The 20,689-nt window shown below is 45.5% G+C and overlaps 3 protein-coding genes across 3 annotated transcripts; 1 reads left to right on the forward strand and 2 right to left on the reverse strand.

Annotated features, from left to right (window-relative positions):
• Positions 1-1,205: 1,205 nt before the first annotated feature.
• On the reverse strand, positions 1,206-8,597 carry LOC141011437 (uncharacterized). Its single transcript, XM_073484596.1, has 10 exons — positions 8,451-8,597; positions 7,481-7,622; positions 7,265-7,376; positions 5,771-6,456; positions 5,266-5,583; positions 4,922-5,051; positions 4,296-4,597; positions 3,537-3,626; positions 3,246-3,429; positions 1,206-2,734 (listed from the first exon to the last, which is right to left on the reverse strand). Exons 3-10 carry the CDS (start codon positions 7,326-7,328, stop codon positions 2,115-2,117), a joined length of 2,394 nt encoding a protein of 797 aa, XP_073340697.1. The 5' UTR covers positions 7,329-7,376; positions 7,481-7,622; positions 8,451-8,597; the 3' UTR covers positions 1,206-2,114.
• A 1,722-nt stretch (positions 8,598-10,319) lies between these two features.
• mrps12 (mitochondrial ribosomal protein S12) lies at positions 10,320-12,642 on the reverse strand. Its single transcript, XM_073486108.1, has 3 exons — positions 12,472-12,642; positions 11,408-11,458; positions 10,320-10,777 (listed from the first exon to the last, which is right to left on the reverse strand). Exons 2-3 carry the CDS (start codon positions 11,454-11,456, stop codon positions 10,395-10,397), a joined length of 432 nt encoding a protein of 143 aa, XP_073342209.1. The 5' UTR covers positions 11,457-11,458; positions 12,472-12,642; the 3' UTR covers positions 10,320-10,394.
• Positions 12,643-13,812: 1,170 nt separating this feature from the next.
• LOC141012350 (ectonucleotide pyrophosphatase/phosphodiesterase family member 7) lies at positions 13,813-20,352 on the forward strand. Its single transcript, XM_073485812.1, has 5 exons — positions 13,813-14,056; positions 15,710-15,855; positions 17,230-17,853; positions 18,774-19,029; positions 19,841-20,352. The coding sequence occupies exons 1-5, from the start codon at positions 13,813-13,815 to the stop codon at positions 19,912-19,914; spliced, it is 1,344 nt and encodes a 447-aa protein (XP_073341913.1). The 3' UTR covers positions 19,915-20,352.
• The last annotated feature ends 337 nt before the right edge of the window (positions 20,353-20,689 follow it).

Here is a 20,689-nt window from a genome sequence, read left to right on the forward strand (position 1 = left end):
AGCGTCTTTTCTCCATGAGACGGATCAGCTGGGTGAAGATCTTCTCACTGTGCTCCGCTGCTTCATCAGCAGAGCCATTGATGGCCTCCACCTCCTGTTGAAGCACCTTCACATCTTCCTCTCTGTCCTGGATTCTCTGCCGGATGTTTTGTCGACTCCCCTCCAGCTCTCTCTGCCTCTCAGTCCTCTCTGCTGCAGCTGACACTGTGTCGTGGCCTTTATGTTCGTCCATGGAGCACAAAATACAGATACACTGCTGATCAGTACGGCAGAACATCTTCATCACCTCATCATGACGAGAGCAGATGTTCTCCTGGAGCTTCTTGGACGGCTCCACCAGCTTGTGTTTCTTTAATGGAGCCACATCATAATGAGGCTGCAGGTGTTGCTCACAGTAAGAGGCCACACACTGCAGACAGGACTTAACTGCTCTCAGTTTCCTCCCAGTGCAGACATCACAGGCCACATCTTCAGCTCCAGCATAGCAGTGATCAGCAGGAGCAGGTTGGAGTCCAGTCTTCTTCAGCTCCTCCACTAAAGCTGCTAACATGGTGCTTTTCAGCATCTCAGGCCTCGGTGTGAAGCTCTTCCTGCACTGAGGGCAGCTGTGGATCCTCTTCTCATCCTCTTTGTCCCAGTGGTCTTTAATACAGTTGCTGCAGTAGCTGTGTCCACAGGGAGTAGTCACCGGATCCTTCAGTAGATCCAAACAGATCGGACAAGAGAAAGTCTCTCGGTCCAGCTGAACTCCTTTTTGTGCCATTTCACCTCTCAGTGTCGACGACCGTCTGAGCTTCACTGAAACTAGTTTGGGCTCAGATTGATCTGAAGGGGAGGAACAAGGAAATATACTGACAGAGTGGAGCTGCTGTAAACATGAACATGATGTTCATCCAACAGGCAATTATCAAAACATAAAGTACAAAATCTTTCATTCCTTTCCAGACCTGTTATTACAGAATACTGAGTTCCTCTCTAGCAACTTTGAATTTAACGATAATTAAAATACAATATCCACATATTTAAAACTCTGCACCTGCTTCTATCAGGACTCCATCCAAAATGTGCAAACTAAGAAATAAACTCGGCCTGGACGGTTAAATCATCATTTTAAGAGCTACTGTCACATGGTTAACTAAGACATTAGACGTTTACAGCTGATGACTTTTCTTCTCCAGATGTTTAAAAGACTTTCTGATGGAGCGTTTAGAGTTTCAGTCTTTTTATTGAACAGTGATGAGGAGAAACATGATGACGGCTTCACAGTTTCACTGATTTCTACTATAAATAAGTTAAGTGATACTTCAGTTGCATCTGTACTGATACAGACACGAACACACTCAGTAGCAGCAGAACGGCCTCATGGGTAAACATAAACCATCTTTGGATTAACTGATCAACCTTTTAAAGTGTCCTTGAGCAAGGCACTGTGCCCCTGCAGGCTCGGAGGCTGACCTTTGACCTTCAGATGGGAGGAGAGTGCTGTCAGCAAACACTGGACTCACACTGGTGTTTGTCTGCAGCTGAATAAACTCAGTTAAAACATTGTGAATGATCAGCTCAGTCAGCAGGATGAGAAGTTCACAGCTTACGTCTCTACAAACCACAGAAACGTTCACATCTAAACGAGTCATAGACAACGTACTGTACCGACGTGCTCCGACGTGTCACCTTCACATGACGTGTTTATGACCTGACGCTCATGTCAGCAGGTGGAGGGACGCTGGCGGAGTTGCAGGCGATAAGACCTCCGTTTGAGTCTGTGCTCCAACATTTGATTAGCCCGACGGTGCTGAGACCTCCAGACACTTTGCACTGAGTTTGTGACGACCAAAACATGATGTTTTTCTGACCCTAACCAGAGCAGAACCACAGCGCTGTGACGAGAGAGAAACAGAAGATGGACCTCATGATATATAAAGTTTAAACTCATCTGTGGTTTTGCAGAGACGTACTTTGCCAACGTTTATTCTAGTGATTAGGTCCGAATGATACTCAGTGAACGTCCACTGATCCATAAGCCTAAAACTTCTCTAGTGACATCACTGATCACCTGTTCCACACATGATTGGCTGCTGAGAAACCACAGGTCTTTTGGAGACTGCTGGCTTTCGTCAGTGTCGGACCTCTGAGATGGTCTCGGTGTTTCCCGGTCCAGCTTGCGGCATCAGCGACAGCGGTGACTTTGGTGACTCGTGTTTCTTCATGTGGTTGCGGAAGATCCTGGCGCCGCTCAGGTTCTTCTTGCAGATGTTGCAGAAGTAGGGCCGGGTGTCGGAGTGCACGTCCACGTGGTAGGTGAGCTCGAGGGCCCGGCTGAAGCTCTTGCTGCAGAGCGGACACTGGTAGCGGACTCCAGAGTGCGTCAGCTGGTGGCTCTTGAGCGAGCTCTGTTGTTTGAAGGTCTTGTCGCAGATGGAGCACTGGTACGGCCGGGCGTCGGTGTGCAGCCGCTGGTGTCGCCGCAGGGCGCTGGAGAAGGTGAAGCTCTTGCCGCAGTCGGTGCAGGTGTAGGGCTTCTCCCCGGTGTGGATCCTCTGGTGCTCCGTCATGTGGACCTGCTGGGTGAAGCTCTTCCTGCAGGTGGGGCACTGGAACGGACGCTCGCCCGAGTGGATCCTCAGGTGTTTCTGCAGCGCCGACGCCTTGAAACAGTCTCGACCGCAGACAGGACAGCTGTGCTTCCTCTTCTCGCCGGCGGTGACGGTCTGAATCTCTGAGCGGCCATCTTGTTCTGTCAGAACAGTGACATGAGAAAGATTTACTTCATCTTTGTGAATTTGTACTCAACGTGTCAACATATACATTGATATCATGTTAATAATACACACGTGATGATATCGTGTAAATAATCTAGAAGCTCTTAAGTTATTTCTGATTCTGAAGAAGAACGTGAATATATAAGAGAAGATCGTCTGTTTTTGGTTCCCAGAGGGGAAATTCAACTGTTGCAGCAGCAGGAAGACAAAGTGGAAAGTTGAAAAAGTGAGTGAACATAAAAATTAAAATAAATAACAATAGGAGGTAACTAAAAAAACCATGTGTATGTTGATCTCACTGCAGTATGAAGTCAGCACAGGAGTATTAGAGGAGCGCTGCTGAACTGTTTCAGTTCATGTGACACTGCTTCATTCTTCAGTTTTAATTGAATGTAACATCTGTTGTCTTCATTAGATATATATTCAGAATACTCATCAACAAATTGCTTCGTTAGTGATTAAAAGTCAATTCTGACGAAGACGGACCGATGAGCGCCGGCCTCCAGTCCTCTTCCTCGCCATCAGAGTTGATCAAACCGCTGACGTCTCCCTCCTCGTTTTCTTCTCGAACCTCCCTCAACAGCAAGCTATCGTGGTTACCATGGTTACCAGGTGGAGGTCCAGACTTGGTGATGAAGGACTCGGCGGGGACAGAAAGGTCGTCTGAGTCCTGGAGACATCACGAGACAGATGATAAACACCCTCACACCTCAAGGTCTTTTTAGAAGCTCTGCTGGTGATATCACATGATAATGATCAAAAGGCTGAAGTTAGTACCTGCTCATGAGGGCCTTCCTCCTCCTCCTCCTCCTCCTCTTCCTCCTCCTCCTCCTCTTCTTCTTCAGTCTTCATGTTGAGCCAGAACTCCTGAAACAGACCACATCACCTCATCAGTCTCCACTCAAACAGAACTGCGTCCACATCGGAGCTGCAGCGAGAACTCGGAAGAAAATTAGTCGACAAATATTTTGATAATCGATGTGAAACATTTGAGATGTTCTGTTTGATTTCTGCACTTTGAAGACGTCACGTTGAGCTCTGTGACGAACTTCTGTTTTTAGGTGCAGTTAGTTGCAGCCCTCATCCAAATGCTTTCACCATACTCCATGTTGAAAGACTTTCACAACACAAAATCTAAGTTGTGTCATAAAAGTGAGACTCAGCAGATCAACGATCTCACAGCAGGTCAAACTTATATCTTGTCACTTGGCACGAAGCACCCTGACAACGCTTAGACTGACATCTGCTTCTTAGGATCAATCTGCACCAACGTTAGATCAATATGTGATCATATGGGATCAGTTTTATGATCTAACAGCTGAAGGGGCGGCAGAGAAAGAGGAACTTTGTTCTGCAGCAGTTTGACAAACATCCGCTGACAATGAGCTCAGTTCTCCTGCACAGCTCTGGGATCAGTTCACTTTTACTACGTATATTATGTGTTGTTCTGTAAAACACTTGTTTATATCTTTGTTCTAACTTTGTGAAACCTGTCCTGACTTATTATGAAGCAGAACCAGCGTGCCGAGGCTTCACCTTGTCTGCGGGGGCTGCGATGAGTCCGTCCCTGATGTGGATCCTCATGTGCTTGCGGAGCAGGCAGGGCCTCAGGAAGCTCCTGGGGCAGATGCTGCAGGGGTGAGGTTTGTTGGCCATGTGGATCTTCTCGTGCGCTCTCAGGTTGGTCGTGGTGGTGAAAGCCTTGGCGCACACCGAGCAGCGGTGCAGCTTCTCCGTCGTGTGGATCTTGAAGTGCTCTTTGAGCCTGGACGGCCTCGTGTAGCTCTTCCCACAGACGGAGCAGCCGTGGAGCTTCTTCACGCCGTCGGAGCCGCCGTCTGGAAATATCAACGCAGGAAGTTCAGGATCAGGACGACTCAGACAGGATACAAAGATCAAGATCTGTTTGTGGTAATTAAAGTCAAACCTCATGTAGTTTTGTGTTAAAGCGCTCAGTGAACTACATCGTCTCATCAACACCAGAACCAGCACCAACATGGAGCCAACCGGGCTCAGAAAAGCTCATAACAATAAATCTGCTCATATTGACAACTGCAGTTCTGGTTCTGGTTCAGTTCTGTGAGCTGCTGATATACAGGAGCAGCTCTACAGTGTTTCAGTCAGGTTAGAGATATGAACTGATGTATGTTGAGTGTTCTGACCAGTCAGTGAATGCACCATTTCCTCTTCATCATCATCATCATTTCTGCTGTCGACCTTCAGCTCCTGCAGCCCGTTCGGACCGCCGCTGCCTGCAGAGACGCTGCCGCCACCGAGCTGCTCGTCTGGCGTCTGTAACAACCAACAGCAGCGTCATAAGTTCAACTATGAGAGAGAGTTTATTTCAGTTAGCAGTGACTGAAGTTAAACTGGTAACACACAACATTTGTGTAAATGTGGATCATCTTGTTAGTTTGGAGCAACAGTCCAAAAACCAAAGAGATTCAACTCACAGCGATAAAACATCAAAGAGTATTTAAGGGTCTGGAAGCAGCAAATTGTTGACCTTGTTGTCGGAGTCTGACAGCGTGGAGCTGTGGTCGGGCGTCGTGGCGGTGCTGCGTCCCTCCCTGTGGTGGATCTCCTGGTGCTTCCTGAACACTCTCTGCATGGAGAATCGTTTCTTGCAGACGTCACACTGGAACGGTCTCTCTCCGGTGTGAGACCTCTCGTGTTCCCTCAGCCGGGAGGCTCGGCTGAAACCTCGGCCGCAAATGTCGCACATGAACTGCAGCGCCCTCTGGTGGAGCTGTAGGTGCTGCTGCAGCTTCTCCACGGTGGAGAAATCTTTGAGGCACAGGAGGCAGCGATGAAGCGTTTCCTCCTGATGCGTGAAGACAAAGATTTAATCTTTAGGTTAAGAAACAAACAAGCCGCGTCTTTTTGTTGAAAGGCAACTAAACACTGAGTTTGAACTCACCACCTTCACAAAGTCAATAAATGCATTCAACTTTGACTTTTTGGGTGACTTATTCCTTGAAGTTCTCTCCAATGACTCCATCGTCACTCACCTTGCTGGCTGCCCCTTTAGCTTGGACCACAGTGTTTTCCTCGGCATGCCTCTGCAGGTGTTTCCTCAGCAGGCCCGGCCGGTTGAAGCTCTTGCAGCACAGCGAGCAGCGGTGAGGCTTCTCGCCCGTGTGGAGCCTCACGTGGTCCCTGAAGGACGACGGCGTGGAGAACGCTTTCTCACAGAATGTGCAGGAGTAGAGGTTCTTCTCTCCGTGGGTTTTCTGGTGGTCGCTGAGGCCCGTCCTGGAGGCGAAGCGTTTGGGGCACAGCGGGCAGGAGAACGGCCTCTCTCCGGTGTGAGTCCGTTCGTGTTGGACGAGATGCCGCCGCTGAATAAAGCCGCGGCCGCACGCTGAGCAGTGGTGGGGCTTCTCAGCGGCGTGCCGGAGCCGGTGCCGCCGCAGGCAGCCCAGCTGGGCGTAGCTGGCCCCGCAGTCCGGGCAGGAGTACGGCTTCTCGCCGGTGTGGACCCGCTGGTGCACCACCACGTTTATCTTTTTTGTGAAGCGCTTCCCGCAGACGGAGCAGCTGTGCGGTTTGTCGCCAGAGTGTGTGGCCATGTGGTCCGCCAGCCGAGACGGACGAGAAAACTGCCTGCTGCATACTGAACAGTGATGGTGGCGTTTTGACTGACGGCTGCTCTCTGGCGTGGACGGTGTCTCTGTGTCGGGGACGCTCCCGTCTCCTGCAGGACATAATACTGACATTAACATCATGAAGATAATCTGTGTCATTTTGAGAAACCCATCATCTCTTTCTCTCTCTGCAGGTGAGGTGCTCAGACAGTAAACATGAAGCTACAGCCAACAGCTGGTTAGCTTAGCTTAGCATAAATACTGGAAACAGGTGGAAAGAGCTAGCAAGGCTCTGTTCAAAGGTAACGAAATCCACCGACCAGCACATTTTTGGGAACTGAAGATGAAGTGAACTGAAGATCTGTGGGTTGTGGACCAATCAAGACATTTGAGGACGTCATCTTGGGAAACACTGATTTGATTTATTTATTTTTAATCATTTTCTGACATCTGATCGATTAATCCAGAAAATAACAGATTAATCAACAATAAAATAATCTTTAGTTGCAGCTTTAATAAAAATACAGTTAAACTTGGGATTTACGTACCAGACCAGGGCTCCACAGTGTTTACTGCTGTGTGCCTAACTTTTTTATTCAGGTGAACCCGGTGAACTTCTTCACATGCTCAGTGATTGTAAAGAGGAATGAAGTGCTGATGTTTAAAGTGCTCGTCATCTGTTATCGGGGTTTATTAAAAAAATGATTAATTGATATAAAAGTTTAAAATGTAATCTACAAAACTGTCTACACACCCAGTTGGTGCTTGTTAGAAAATGTGTTTTCTACATTTTGTATTTGACCTGCTGAATTTCACTTGACAGACTTGCAGACTATTAATCTCAAGCTGTTGTTTGGCTGTTTCAGTGTGGACGGGGATCATTTTAATGTGGGCGTAGTCAAAGAAATAGTCCCTGACCTTCAGCAGGAAGCTGCTGACAGTCCTCTCCTCTTTGTTCTGCTTCCACCTTCACCCCATTCATCTCCTCATGCTCTGCTCCTTCTGAGGGTGGAGGGTCTCCTCGAGGCCTCTGAGACAAAGACAAAGGACACAAATACAGATCAGTCAGCACCTGATCAGGGCTGAAGCTCCGCCTGAAGACACTGAGCTCATTTCTACATTTAAGACTCACACCGGGTCTGATCCAGGTCTGATCCAGGTCTGATCCAGGTCTGATCCAGGTCACATCTCAGAGATGTTTCATCGAGTGGAGGTCAAAGTTCATCCACACCAAACTAGGAAAGCCATTTCTTTATGCCGCTGGCTCTGTGCTGGGCTGTCGTCATGTTGGGAGGTAAAGGACGGACACAAGCTGAACTTTAGGGTTTCAGGATGTTAACAGGAGACACAGTGTGCAGCAACGCACCACATGAGAAACGTTTACAGGTGTGTAAACCTGTTCTACTGGGACGCCCACGTGAAAGGATGAGCCTTAAAATTAGCATAATATGACCTCGTTAAAAACAAATAACTGGTTTCCATTTAAAAATCTCCATTATTATAATATACAGTTTACTACCAACACTATACTGTGTTGTGTAGTTTAAATAATGTTTCAGGAGAACACAAGGTTTTCCAGGTCACATGGGAACCTGTAAAATAACAACAACTAGCATCATTATTATTATTATTATTATTATTATTATTATTATTATAATATAGAAACTCCTACAGTATAAATGATATAATCCTACAGGACTGGTTCTGAACTCAAGTAGGATTTCTGATCAGAATCCTATTGGACTTCTTGACAAGGACACAGTCTCATATCACAGCATCGATCTCATATCTATGTACTGGCCGGTCCGGTCCGGTCCGGATGAGACTGTTAACTTTCCTGGATTATTTATGAGGTTATGTGTAATTACAATGATCACATGAAGCTCATCACTGACGCTGAATCATCCTTTCATCACATAATGTTCATTCAGTGATCGCGTGTGTGTGTGCGGCGCGTTGACTGATGCGTTTCCTCCAATCAGAGAAGAGAAGCGCGGTGAGATGTAAAGAGATGTTTAACATGCTAACAGTTATGCTAGTTATGCTAGTTATGCTAGCTTGTTCGTCTTAAACGTTAACGTCCCCGAGCACACGGACGCGTTACCTCAGTCTCCCGCGGCGGGAGGGCGGCCCGGTCCGGTCCGGTCCGGTCCGGGTGAACGAGCTCCTCTCCCGGATGAGGAGGCGCCAGGAGGAGACGGCGGCTTTGACTTTGCCTTGACGCGATGCTAATGCTAATGCTAATGCTAATGGTGCTTAGCATTAGCTCAGATGCAGGAATCATACGTCACAGTGTCCTGGACGGCTGCTCCGGCGAAACGCGTCTTTCTGCCGTTGAACGCGAATTACGTCATTTTTAAACTCGATGTTAAAAATCCGAACCCACCGGAAGGAAAGGTGAACCCCTCAGCGGCCCGTCAGGACGGTTCTGGTCGGTGTCAGCAGCAGGTAAAGTAACTAAAACAGAAGTTACTCTGACAGACAGCAGGTGGGTTCAACGTAAACTTGTCTTCTTCGCTCATCAGCTGCGCAGCGCTGCGCTCAGTGCTGCGCTCAGTGCTGCCGCTGCTGGCCGGAAGATGAACTGCAACAGCTCTGCAGCTGCTGTTCATCCATATTTTCTCTGGATGTTTTGTTTCTTTTTCCTTCATTACAAACCGAGCTGACAAAACTCTCATGTCTAAAGATCTACCAAGTTTTGACATGCAGTTGGGGTTCATGTTTCAGTTCCTGTATTTTGTTCTTGGATAACTGAAACAGCGTCTTTTTGATACTTCAGAGCCATGTTTACATAAAATGTCAAGCACATTTTAAGCAAAGTTTTGAAAGTTCACAAAAAAATCTAAATGTGAATCTGGTGTGTGTTCATAAACTGGGCTACATAAAGCACAATTTGGTCAGAGGATGACGCGGTGTAGGCTCCGTGGCTACGTCACACGTGGATGTGGAAGTAAACAGTCTAGAGGTAAACAACCCAGGAGACAAAATGGAGACGGAATTACTTTCAATAGGGCAAGTTGCATGTCAGCTGGCATCGCCACGTTGCATGTCAGCTGGCATCGCCACGTTGCATGCTGTCCGGAGACGACCAAGAAATGCAATGACAGATCATGTCATGTGAGCTGAATGTTCACTATGTCAGAGTTTATTTGGCAAATCTGTAACTCTGATTCACAAAAGACAAAAACCACCTCAAGCAAGCGTACAAACTCTTCTGCAAATTAAAGGAAGTTTTTTTCTTTCCAAATTTTGCCGTTTCCATAAAATTTCTAATGCAATATTCTTCTAAATGCTTTATGGAAACACGGCTATTGTCGGGCTGAGAGATCTGGTGATATCAATATCTCAATATTAGTAAGAATATTAGATGTATTATACCAGTATACATTACCATGTGTAAGTCTGCTTAATCAATTGTTTTTATTGCGATTTTCTTAGAAAGATTATCACACATTCATTTTTCATGCCACTGAAATCAAGTATTATATAATGAAATAAAGTCACCCAGCGATACGAACGTGTGAAGGCTTTGTTCAGGCTGCAGGCAAATCAGCTGTTTCTTAAATCAGATCTCTGACAGACAGTCCACACTATTATCTGTTATCTGTTGGTGTCTGGAGAATTCTGATTTTATTCACATTTCAAACCACCTGAAATTTACTTTGGATCCGATTTGCAAAACTCACATTTTATGTGTTTTTTGTCCAGACTTCCTAAAATCAACTGGACACAATCTGGATGCCAAAAAAGGAGTCTGAACAGAGCCTGTGATGTTCTTGTGTCTGAACAGGATCAAATCCCTGCAGCAGGTTCAACATCTGCTGAGAAGATTGAAACCAGCAGAGTGGAGGCATGTTACACTGTCACATCTGGATGGACTAGTCAGGTGTCCACATACTTTTGGCCATGTAGTGTCTGATGTCTGTATCTGCATCTATAATAAAGATCTGACGTCACTTATGAGATGATGATGTAATAAAGAGCACATGTAATTTATTAAACAGCTGACACACACACACTTCCATCGCTCCAGCGTCCTCCTCTCACTCTACTGTTTCTTCTTCACCACGTGGGCGCAGTCATATTTGCCTCTGACCACTTTGAGTTTGACTCCGGGCAGATCCTGAGTCCTGCCGCCCTCCACCAGCACCACGTTGTGCTCCTGCAGATTGTGTCCCTCCCCGGGGATGAACACCACCGCCTCCTTCCCGTTAGACAGCCGCACTCGAGCGCACTTCCTGTTGGCAGAGTTGGGCTTCTTGGGTTTTCGGATCATGGTCTTCAGGATCACCGCCTTCAGCTGGGGACGGCCAAACGTGGCGCCGACAGTTTTAGGAGGCGGTTTGGGCTTCCCCTGGCGGTGCATCTGGTTGAGGGTGGCCATCGTCCTGGAGAGGATGGGAGCCGTCCAGGCAGAGGCATGCTGGGAGGCTGCAGACAGGGAAAAGTTATTTACATGTTAAAAATGTAAAGAGACGAGATTCTAATATAAAATGCACAAAATAAAAATGTAATCTTGATTACAGTCATTGATTGATCCCTGCACATGTTTGAAGCCTGGGTCAGGATGTTTTTTGCTGAAATGCTGTGACACCTTTGTTATAATTTAGCTCTGATCATTGAACCACGAGAGTTTCATGCAGATCAAAGCTGTTAAAGTGCTTCAACTGTGAGTCACGTGAAACAGGCTGAAGAAAAAACAATCAATGGGACTACTGCCAGAACCAGGTTCCTCAAAATGTCTCCTGCTAACTGTAAAGAAACTGGTGATGATTGATAATATGTGCAGTCTGCTGCTTTAACATGACATATAATTGTTGATATGCACAGACAACTTCCCCTTTATGAGCACTGGCCTGTTCATATTATACTCATATAAAACCTGTGTGTCAGTCGGGTCGGGGGGGAATCAAAACGTCCACAACAATTGACTTTTTCTTGATGATTTGGCCGGTTAACAAACAAATTCCCCTGAAGAAGGTAAAGAGACAAAACACCACCCTCTCCACAGACCAGCATGCACCTGAGGCAGACCGACAGTGTGCAGGTGTGCAACCTCACCTTGAAACAGTGATGTCAGCGCCGGCCTCAGGCTCCACAACAGAGACATTCCTGAAACAAACCAGAGGAGATCCTGAAGTTCAGGGTTTGTGATGACACGCACCGGGAAACATTGACCAACAAAAAGTTATTAACAAAGATGCTCATCCATGATCTGTTTCACTTTGTGAGACTGTTCAAGAGATCAACAGACAAACTGTGAAAGCACTAAAGACACATGCTGTAAAATCCTCCTAAAGACTTGGTTTTCTGCTTTCAGAAGGATTAATTCATTAAGGCATCAATAAATAAATCGTTTGTCTTGACAGAAGTACACTGATTGCCTTAAACTAGGTACTGAGTAAGACTTTAATATGTCTTTGTTCAACACTAACAGGTCCCAAGATCCACAGAAACACACACCAGCCGTCACTCATCCTTTCTGCAGGTCCTGTTGCACCAAACTCTGGTTAAAAGTTGCCTAATTATTGTGACTTTGCCACCTCTACACACGCCGGTGGAATATAACTAACATTTAATTAACAATCAATCAAGTACAAAATGGTTTCATCTGATAAATCACATCTACAGTCCACATGTCGCCTCTAGACGTGGAGGTAATGTGACTCGTGTTGCAGGTCTCATAGTGTTTAACTCTGAAAATGACTTGATTTCAGATGCGCTGAGTGAAACACAGCTATGCCGAAATAAAAGGCGACACTTACTGATTTTTATAATGTCTCAAGTTGACTTTGTCTAATCTCTCTAGCTTTCTGAAGAGCGAGGAATGTTTAAATACGACATTAAGTAAATGGAGTCTGGTGTAATCTCCGCTATACTAAACTTAACCAGACAGGGAGGCTACGAGCTGCAGCTACATGTAGCAGCTACATGTAGCAGCTACATGTAGCTAACATGAGCTCAGCGAACAGCTCAGAGGAAACATTTCTCAACGTGCTAATGCTAATGCATGCTATAGCGTCACATACAACACGGCTAGCAGCTAATGTTAGCCACGTTAGCCACGTTAGCCGGGTCACAGCTCACAACACGGAGGTTAAGTGGGATGTTGCCGCTCTACGTACCGGTTCCGAGGCCGCAGACCAGCAGCCGCCGCCGGCAGAGTGTCCGCGAGAGTCCGGGAGAAAAAACACAACTTATAATTCAGAAAGTTCAAGATATTTATCGCGTTTCGACTGAAACACGAACCAAGGACGTTTTCATCACAACGGGAGCGACAACAACTTCAAAACACCGGAAGTGATAACGTCGACACTGACGTGCTTCCGGATTTCCTCTCCTACCAAAATAAGAGACATTTATTTAATCAGACGAAAGTTTTAATTTTTGAATTTAACATTTCGGCTTTGGTTCTGAGTCGATGGGTCACATGACCTGTTCATTTTCAAATCAGTTAATTACACATTAACAATTTAAATAGTTGTGTCGTATTAAACCAATTCAGTATAATTGTTGAACTATATTTTTCACTGTTTGCCAGCATGAAGGTTTTCATAATAACATGCAGTTTGTTTCAGTTTCAGTGTGTGTGTGTGTGTGTGTGTGTGTGTGTGTGTGTGTGTGTGTGTGTGTGTGTGTGTGTGTGTGGGTGGACTGGGCTCAGTGAGTCGTTGAAAACATCAGATCATTCATGAGCATCGTCCTGAAGCTCGTCCAGACGTGACAGCTCATAAAAGTTCTCCGGAAACTTTCTGTCAAGGTCAGATGTGTTGTGGGAAACAGCTCCAGCGCTCACGTGACCTCCAGCTGCTCAGTTCACATGTTCTGCTGGACCCACTTGGACTCCCCAGAACCTCCCTCTGCAGCTGATGTCCTTCAGTCTGATGAGTCATTAATTTGATACGGTTTATTAAGGTCATCATGTTGTGATCAGATAAACCTGCAGAGCAACTCAACCTGTGAACTCATAAAACAGGAAACAACAGTTTAGTTTTAAATGTAAAGTGTGAACTGTCTCAGTGTCCACGAGTGTTTTATTAATGTTTGCTAAAACATTTTTCCAGTCGTGTTCGATAATGAAAAGGACTTTTTGTCTGGACGAACACCTCAGACTGCTTCAGGTGGACAGTTTGAAAGTCCAGTCTCATTTTCATCAGAACACTTCAGACTGACTTCAGAGTGTTTCAGCCTCCTGGACGATGTTCCTGTTCTCATGTGTTTATTGCTGTGTGACATTTACAGACGACAGCTGTGAGTCAGAGCAGGTATCAGCAGGTCCACAGATTACTGATGGATGAAATCAGTCCTGATAAGAGTCCATCTGAACTCTGCTGCCAGTCGAAGGTCTCGTCCTTCACCTCCGGTCAGCAGATCTCTATCAGAGCCCGGTGGTTACATATTAAACCTGCAGGTGTGCAGACAGGTGAAGCCTCTCTGAGCTGCAGTCAGTCGGTGTGAAGATGAAGATGAGGCTGGAGCTCTTCCTGGTCGTCGTGGCGGTGGTCTGTGCCGCTGGCAAGCCCACGAGCAAGGCAGCGGCAGGGAGGAACAAGCTGCTGCTCATCTCCTTCGACGGCTTCAGGTGGGACTACGACCAGGACGTGGACACGCCGAACCTGGATCAGCTGGTGCAGGACGGAGTCAAGGCCAAATACATCACCCCCCCGATGCTGACCATGACCTCCCCGTCCCACTTCACCACCATCACTGGTACCACACCATTCATTCATTCATTCATTCATTCATTTATTCATTCATTCATTCATGTGTGTACTTACTTTTACTAAGAAAATGATCATGACTTGTGTAGTTGTAGTGATATAAACAGTAACAATACCACAACTAATGACACTACAAGTATTCAGATCCTTTACTGCAGTGAAAGTACAAACACTATACTATAAAAGTACTGCATTTAGAATGTTATTTTCGGTAAAAGTACTAATAGCATGAGGTATAAATACTCTGTTACAAGTCAAAGTACTGCATTGAAAATGTTACTGAATATAAAAGAAAACTTCAGATCTTATGTTTGAACTCTTCAGATGTTTTGTGTGTAGAAGTATGAATCTGTAAAGTAACTAAAGCTGCCAGAGAAATGGAGTACAGAGTACAATATTCCCCTCTGACAGGTAGCGACAGAGAAGTACGTGAAAAGTACTTCACATGTGTACTATGAAGAATCATCTGGATATTATCTGAAGTACATTAAGTGGTAGTTAAAGTAATAATAATAGTTGTAGATACAGTTTGTAATTAATTTATTGAAAATAAGTTTCTTTGGAAGTAAATTACGTCCATAAAGATTTGATTATTATAAACAACTGAATTTCTGACTGTGAAATTTAAATACAACAGAAATATTTGACTGTTCGTTGTCGTCGGTGTCCTGAAGGCTCAGCTCTGAATTGGATCTGAATTTAAGATGTTTTGATCCAAAATATTTAATCTGATAATGAATTTACTTTATGACACGCAGGGAACAGACGGTTCACAGAGGAGAAGATTTCTACATCGTCAGCGTTATTTCACTTTAACATCAAAATTTAAGTGGTGATTAAAATGTCGTAACATTTCACGATTAGACGTTCGTCTGATCTTGTGATCTTGTGATCTTGATCACAAGATCAAAATCTTTACGGCTTTATTTGCTTCCATAAACTAACAGCCAAGAGACACAAAGTAACTACGCACTGATAATAACTGATAATAATAATAATTATAGCTCATGTTGCCCATTTCCCCCTCTGACAGTCAGGCAGGTGTGAACTCTGCGTCACTGCACGTCTGTGGTTTATTACAGTAAAACAATCAGAACAACAACTCATCTTACTTTGGACCTCACAGTGGAGTCGTGGTGTTGTCGGGCCGGGCCAGATGTCCCGTCCTGCACTGCAGTTCCTCCTGACAGTTTTACAGCAGCATTTGTATCAGGGTTGCATAATGAAACAAACAGTCAGATATGATAAGATATAATTTATTGTCCTGTCGTAAATGAGTTCCTGTCCTTCCAGGAAACATGTGGAGGGAAAAACAATAAAGAGGACGAGAATATGGAGAAAGATAAAGTCAGTGTCACACAACACTGCTCTCAAACACCAGTCAGAGGAAAGCACATTATAACACAAAGTAAAGAAACATTGGAAAGAAGAAACTAAAAGCCAAAGTGGATCAGAACGTTTTCTGAGCTTTTTGCTGCGCGACTCTTAAAAGTTTTGAAGTGTAACCTGTCCTGTCCCTGTCCCTGTCCCTGTCCCTCTCCTGTCCCTGTCCTGTCCTGTCCTGTCCTGTCCTGTCCTGTCCTGTTCTGTTCTGTCCTGGTCCTGGTCCCGGTCCTGTCCTGTCCTGTTCCCCGTGCGTAAGGCCGATGGGTGGAGGATCACGAAGTCGTCCACAACATGATGTTTGACGACAAGACGAACCTGAAACTTCCTCACAAACTGACGCTGAAAAAATCATCGTGGTGGAACAAAAGAGTCCTGCCGTTATGGATCACAGCCCAGAACCAGGTGAGACATCGATAGAGAAGGTGGTGACTGAGTGAGGTGAGTCTGTGGTGACTGAGTGAGGTGAGTCTGTGGTGACTGAGTGAGGTGAGTCTGTGGTGACTGAGTGAGGTGACTCTGTGGTGACTGAGTGAGGTGAGTCTGTGGTGACTGAGTGAGGTGAGTCTGTGGTGACTGAGTGATGTGACTGTGGTGACTGAGTGAGGTGACTGTGGTGACTGAGTGATGTGACTGTGGTGACTGAGTGAGGTGAGTCTGTGGTGACTGAGTGAGGGGAGTCTGTGGTGACTGAGTGAGGTGAGTCTGTGGTGACTGAGTGAGGTGAGTCTGTGGTGACTGAGTGATGTGACTGTGGTGACTGAGTGAGGTGAGTCTGGTGACTGAGTGAGGTGAGTCTGTGGTGACTGAGTGAGATGACTGTGGTGACTGAGTGAGGTGACTGTGGTGACTGAGTGAGGTGAGTCTGTGGTGACTGAGTGAGGGGAGTCTGTGGTGACTGTGGTGACTGAGTGAGGTGACTGTGGTGACTGAGTGATGTGACTGTGGTGACTGAGTGAGGTGAGTCTGTGGTGACTGAGTGATGTGACTCTGTGGTGACTGAGTGAGGTGAGTCTGTGGTGACTGAGTGAGGTGAGTCTGTGGTGACTGAGTGAGGTGAGTCTGTGGTGACTGAGTGATGTGACTGTGGTGACTGAGTGATGTGACTCTGTGGTGACTGAGTGAGGTGAGTCTGTGGTGACTGAGTGAGGTGAGTCTGTGGTGACTGAGTGATGTGACTGTGGTGACTGAGTGATGTGACTCTGTGGTGACTGAGTGAGGTGAGTCTGTGGTGACTGAGTGAGGTGAGTCTGTGGTGACTGAGTGAGGTGAGTCTGTGGTGACTGAGTGATGTGACTGTGGTGACTGAGTGATGTGACTCTGTGGTGACTGAGTGAGGTGAGTCTGTGGTGACTGAGTGAGGTGAGTCTGTGGTGACTGAGTGAGGTGAGTCTGTGGTGACTGAGTGATGTGACTGTGGTGACTGAGTGATGTGACTGTGGTGACTGAGTGATGTGACTCTGTGGTGACTGAGTGAGGTGAGTCTGTGGTGACTGAGTGAGGTGAGTCTGGTGACTGAGTGAGGTGAGTCTGTGGTGACTGAGTGATGTGACTGTGGTGACTGAGTGAGGTGAGTCTGTGGTGGCTCTCATGCTCGTTAGAAAGCAGACCGGCTCTTAAAAGGTTCACAGGTTGAACCGACCCTGAACCAGCATGAGCACCAGCCCAGAACCAGAACTTGGTTGGGTTTGGTTGAAGGGGGATGAATGGATGCTGCTGTGTGTCAGTGTTGTTTACAGTTTGTTTGTTGTTGTTTACTGTTTGCTTGTTGTTGTTTAGGGTCTGAAAACCGCTTCCTTCCACTTCCCCGGGGGCGGCGCCAACTACAGCGGTCAGGTTGTCGACCGAGCGCTTTTTGAGGAGTTTGACTTCCCGGACGACAACGAGACCGAGTGGCGAGCGAACATCGACAAGGTGCTGAGCTGGTTCTCCGAGGAAGACTTCCACTTTGTGACGCTGTACTACGGCGAGCCGGACAACGTGGGCCACGCCAAGGGACCGGACCACCCGGACAGGAAGAAGATCATCAGGCAGATCGACCGCACCATCGGCTACCTGAGGGAGGCCATTACTCGCTACAATCTGACCGACAGCCTGAACGTCATCCTCACCTCTGACCACGGCATGACCACGGTCAAGAAGCGACCCCAGGTGGACGAGGTCATCATCAACAAATACCTGGATCTGTTCAAGTTCACCAGCTTCGAGATCCTCGACTACGGCGGGTTCGGCATCCTGACGCCGAAGAAGGGGATGGAGCAGGAAGTGTTCGACGCGCTGTCCAAAGTGCCCAACGTGACGGTCTACAGGAAGAACGACCTACCTGAAAGCTTCCATCTCGCCAAGAGCGAGCGGCTGCCTCCCATCGTGGTCGTCGCAGATCTGGGATTCAACCTGAACTCTGTGAGTTACTGAAAGTGACCGACCATCAGATGGTTTCATGTCGTTTAGTCTTCATCGTCTCAGTCTGGTTCTTTCCTTAAAGATTGTTTCCCACGACGGACTCAGAGGTCACTGCAGCACGTGACCAACATCTGAACCATCGTCTGTTAATCAGCCTGGCTTCAAACCTCATCCAGTGGCCACTCGCGGTACTGCAGTCCCAAAATCATTTATGACTCTTTGTTATATATAATATTTATATTATTATAAATGTTTGATCCACAAAGGTTTCACATTATTAAACTTTCCTTCAGACGAGGGAAAACAATTTAAACATCAGCTGTTTCTCAACCTGCAGCAGCTGTTTGAACACACTGTTTACACTGATTTCACCATTTACACTCAATTTATGAAAGAAGAAACATTTTATTGATCTAAACATGTCACATTTTACAGATACACTAAACAGTAACCAGTATAGGCGACTTCTTTGTCCCCAGACTCCCTTAACAAATGTGTCAGTTTAGTGAGTTGTTGAGTTGGAGACACTTTATAAACTGTGTGAAACTCTGTCTCTGACTGATTCTGTCTTATTTGTTCCTTCTTGTAAATTCAGCAAATGTTCTCCATGAACTTCTTTCTGTCTTTGAGTAGAAACATGGAGTCTGTTTGTCTCAGTGATGGACGGGTTTGTCTCATGTAGAGCAGGAAGTGACATCAGGAGCCTCATCTAGAAACTTTCTAATTAAAGTTTTGACCTCTGACCTTTTTTATCTGAGCAGTCTGAATTTGCAAAAACAAACTGAAGTCGTCCTAAAATCTTTCCAGCTCCATTCGAGGGCGACGTGACGCGAGCCGTCAGTGAGGTCAGAGGTCAGATCAGCTGCAGACTGACGACATCTGACGTCTTTGTGATTCTTCATCTTTTTGTTTCCCACCAGAGATTCATCGTCTACGTCAACAAAGGCGATCACGGCTACCACAACGCAGAGATGGACATGAAGATGATCTTCAGGGCCTTCGGGCCGGACTTCAAGAAGAACTTCCTGTCTGAGCCGTTCGACAGCATCCACATTTACCCTCTGATGTGTAAACTGCTGCAGATCGAGCCGGCGCCGCACAACGGATCACTGAGCGTCACTGAGAACCTGCTGCTGGGACCAGAGGGACCAGCTGGAACAGAGGGACCAGAATCTGGTAATTACTTCTTATTATTTATTATGTTTCAGACATTTCACCTCTAAACTCCGACAGAACCGCTCAGACCATCAACGTTTCACTTCACATCAGAAATTTGAGAAGTTTCTTTGGACAAATGTTGGCTGGAACTAGAGGTGGAAAGTAACATTTACTCATATACTAAAAAACTTTTTTGTGGTACTTGTACTTCACTTGACTCTTTCCATTCTGATACTTTATATTTCTTCTGTACGACGTTTCATAGAGAAATATTTTCTTTTTACTGCACGACATCGACTTGAGAAGCTTCAGTTACTCAGATTACTTTTCAGATTGGATTTTATTTACAAAAGAAATGTGCTGGTCCGGGATTAAACTACTGCTTTTTTTTTTGGCTTGTGGCCTCTGATAAAAAGTTTTTTGACATTTCACCTCTAAACTTCTCACATGGTTTCATTTTAGTAACTGAAAGAGGTCAAAAAAAAGTCTGAAAACAGATGAAACTTTTTTTCCTCTCTAATCACACGACGCCGCCTCAGATTTACCTGGTGGCCCTTTGCAGGGGCCCGACCCAGAGGTTGGGAACCACTGGACTGAACCAGCTGCAACAGTAACATGAAGCTCCAATCAGAACTTGATGGGAGCTGGAGTTTTATCATTGTTTGTTAAAAATGTGAAGGGCTTAAAATAAAATATTATGGTCTGTAGTGGACTTTTGTTCATCTTGGAACACGTCTCAGTACTCTGATTACTACTGTCAGTACTAACTGAGTGTATCAGAGTACTTGATATGATCAGAGTAACTACACAGTACCATGTTTCATTTCAGGTGGATTACAGGGAGCTCGAGTGTCCGTCGCTCTGCTGCTGTCGATGCTGCTCTTCATGTTCAACGTGCTGTAACAGACCCAGGATCAGACCAGAACCAGGATCAGACCAGACCCAGGATCAGAACAGATCCCGGATCAGCATCCATCACCTCATCTGAAACATCTGCTGTTCCGGCTTTAAAGGAACAGTTCACACAACAATGTACATTCATTCATTACCTTGTGTAAACTGGGTGCACCTGACTTCCATCATGGAGGCAGGAGATGATGATGAGTTTATATTATTGGGACATTATATTTCAGTGAACTGTTGTTTGTAATATTTATAATAACAATAAGAACTTATGATCGTGTGCTTTTCTATGTTATTTAGCTGTGAAGTGATTCTCAGGTTTGAGATGCCGTCGATGAATCTGATGAACGGCAGTTTTTACTTTTGGCTTCGAGCAGATTTCTGAAATAAATGTGAAGATTTATTTACATGTTTTGATTTTGTAAAAAGAAAAAATAATCCGTGTGTTAAGTCCTGAGATGGAGGACGAACCAGTTAATAATAATTATTAATATTAAATAAACATTTGTACGAACAGAAATGTCTCAACTGTGAACTTTTTATCAACAATATATTCTTTAGTTTGGGCCTCAGTTAACATGTAAACTCTTATTTTATTAATTAACAATCAACGCTTATTGTTTAATGTTAACAGCATCTTTATAAAATAATGTATAAATTAAAACATTGGTTAACATGAACTGACACATGAACTGTGAACACTTATTATTACAGCATTAACTAATGTTAAATAATGTTCTCTAACTGTAAAGTGTCATTTTTTTAATTCAGGACG

The sequence above is a fragment of the Pagrus major genome, chromosome 17, assembly GCF_040436345.1.
Source record: "Pagrus major chromosome 17, Pma_NU_1.0".
NCBI classification, from domain to species: domain Eukaryota; kingdom Metazoa; phylum Chordata; class Actinopteri; order Spariformes; family Sparidae; genus Pagrus; species Pagrus major.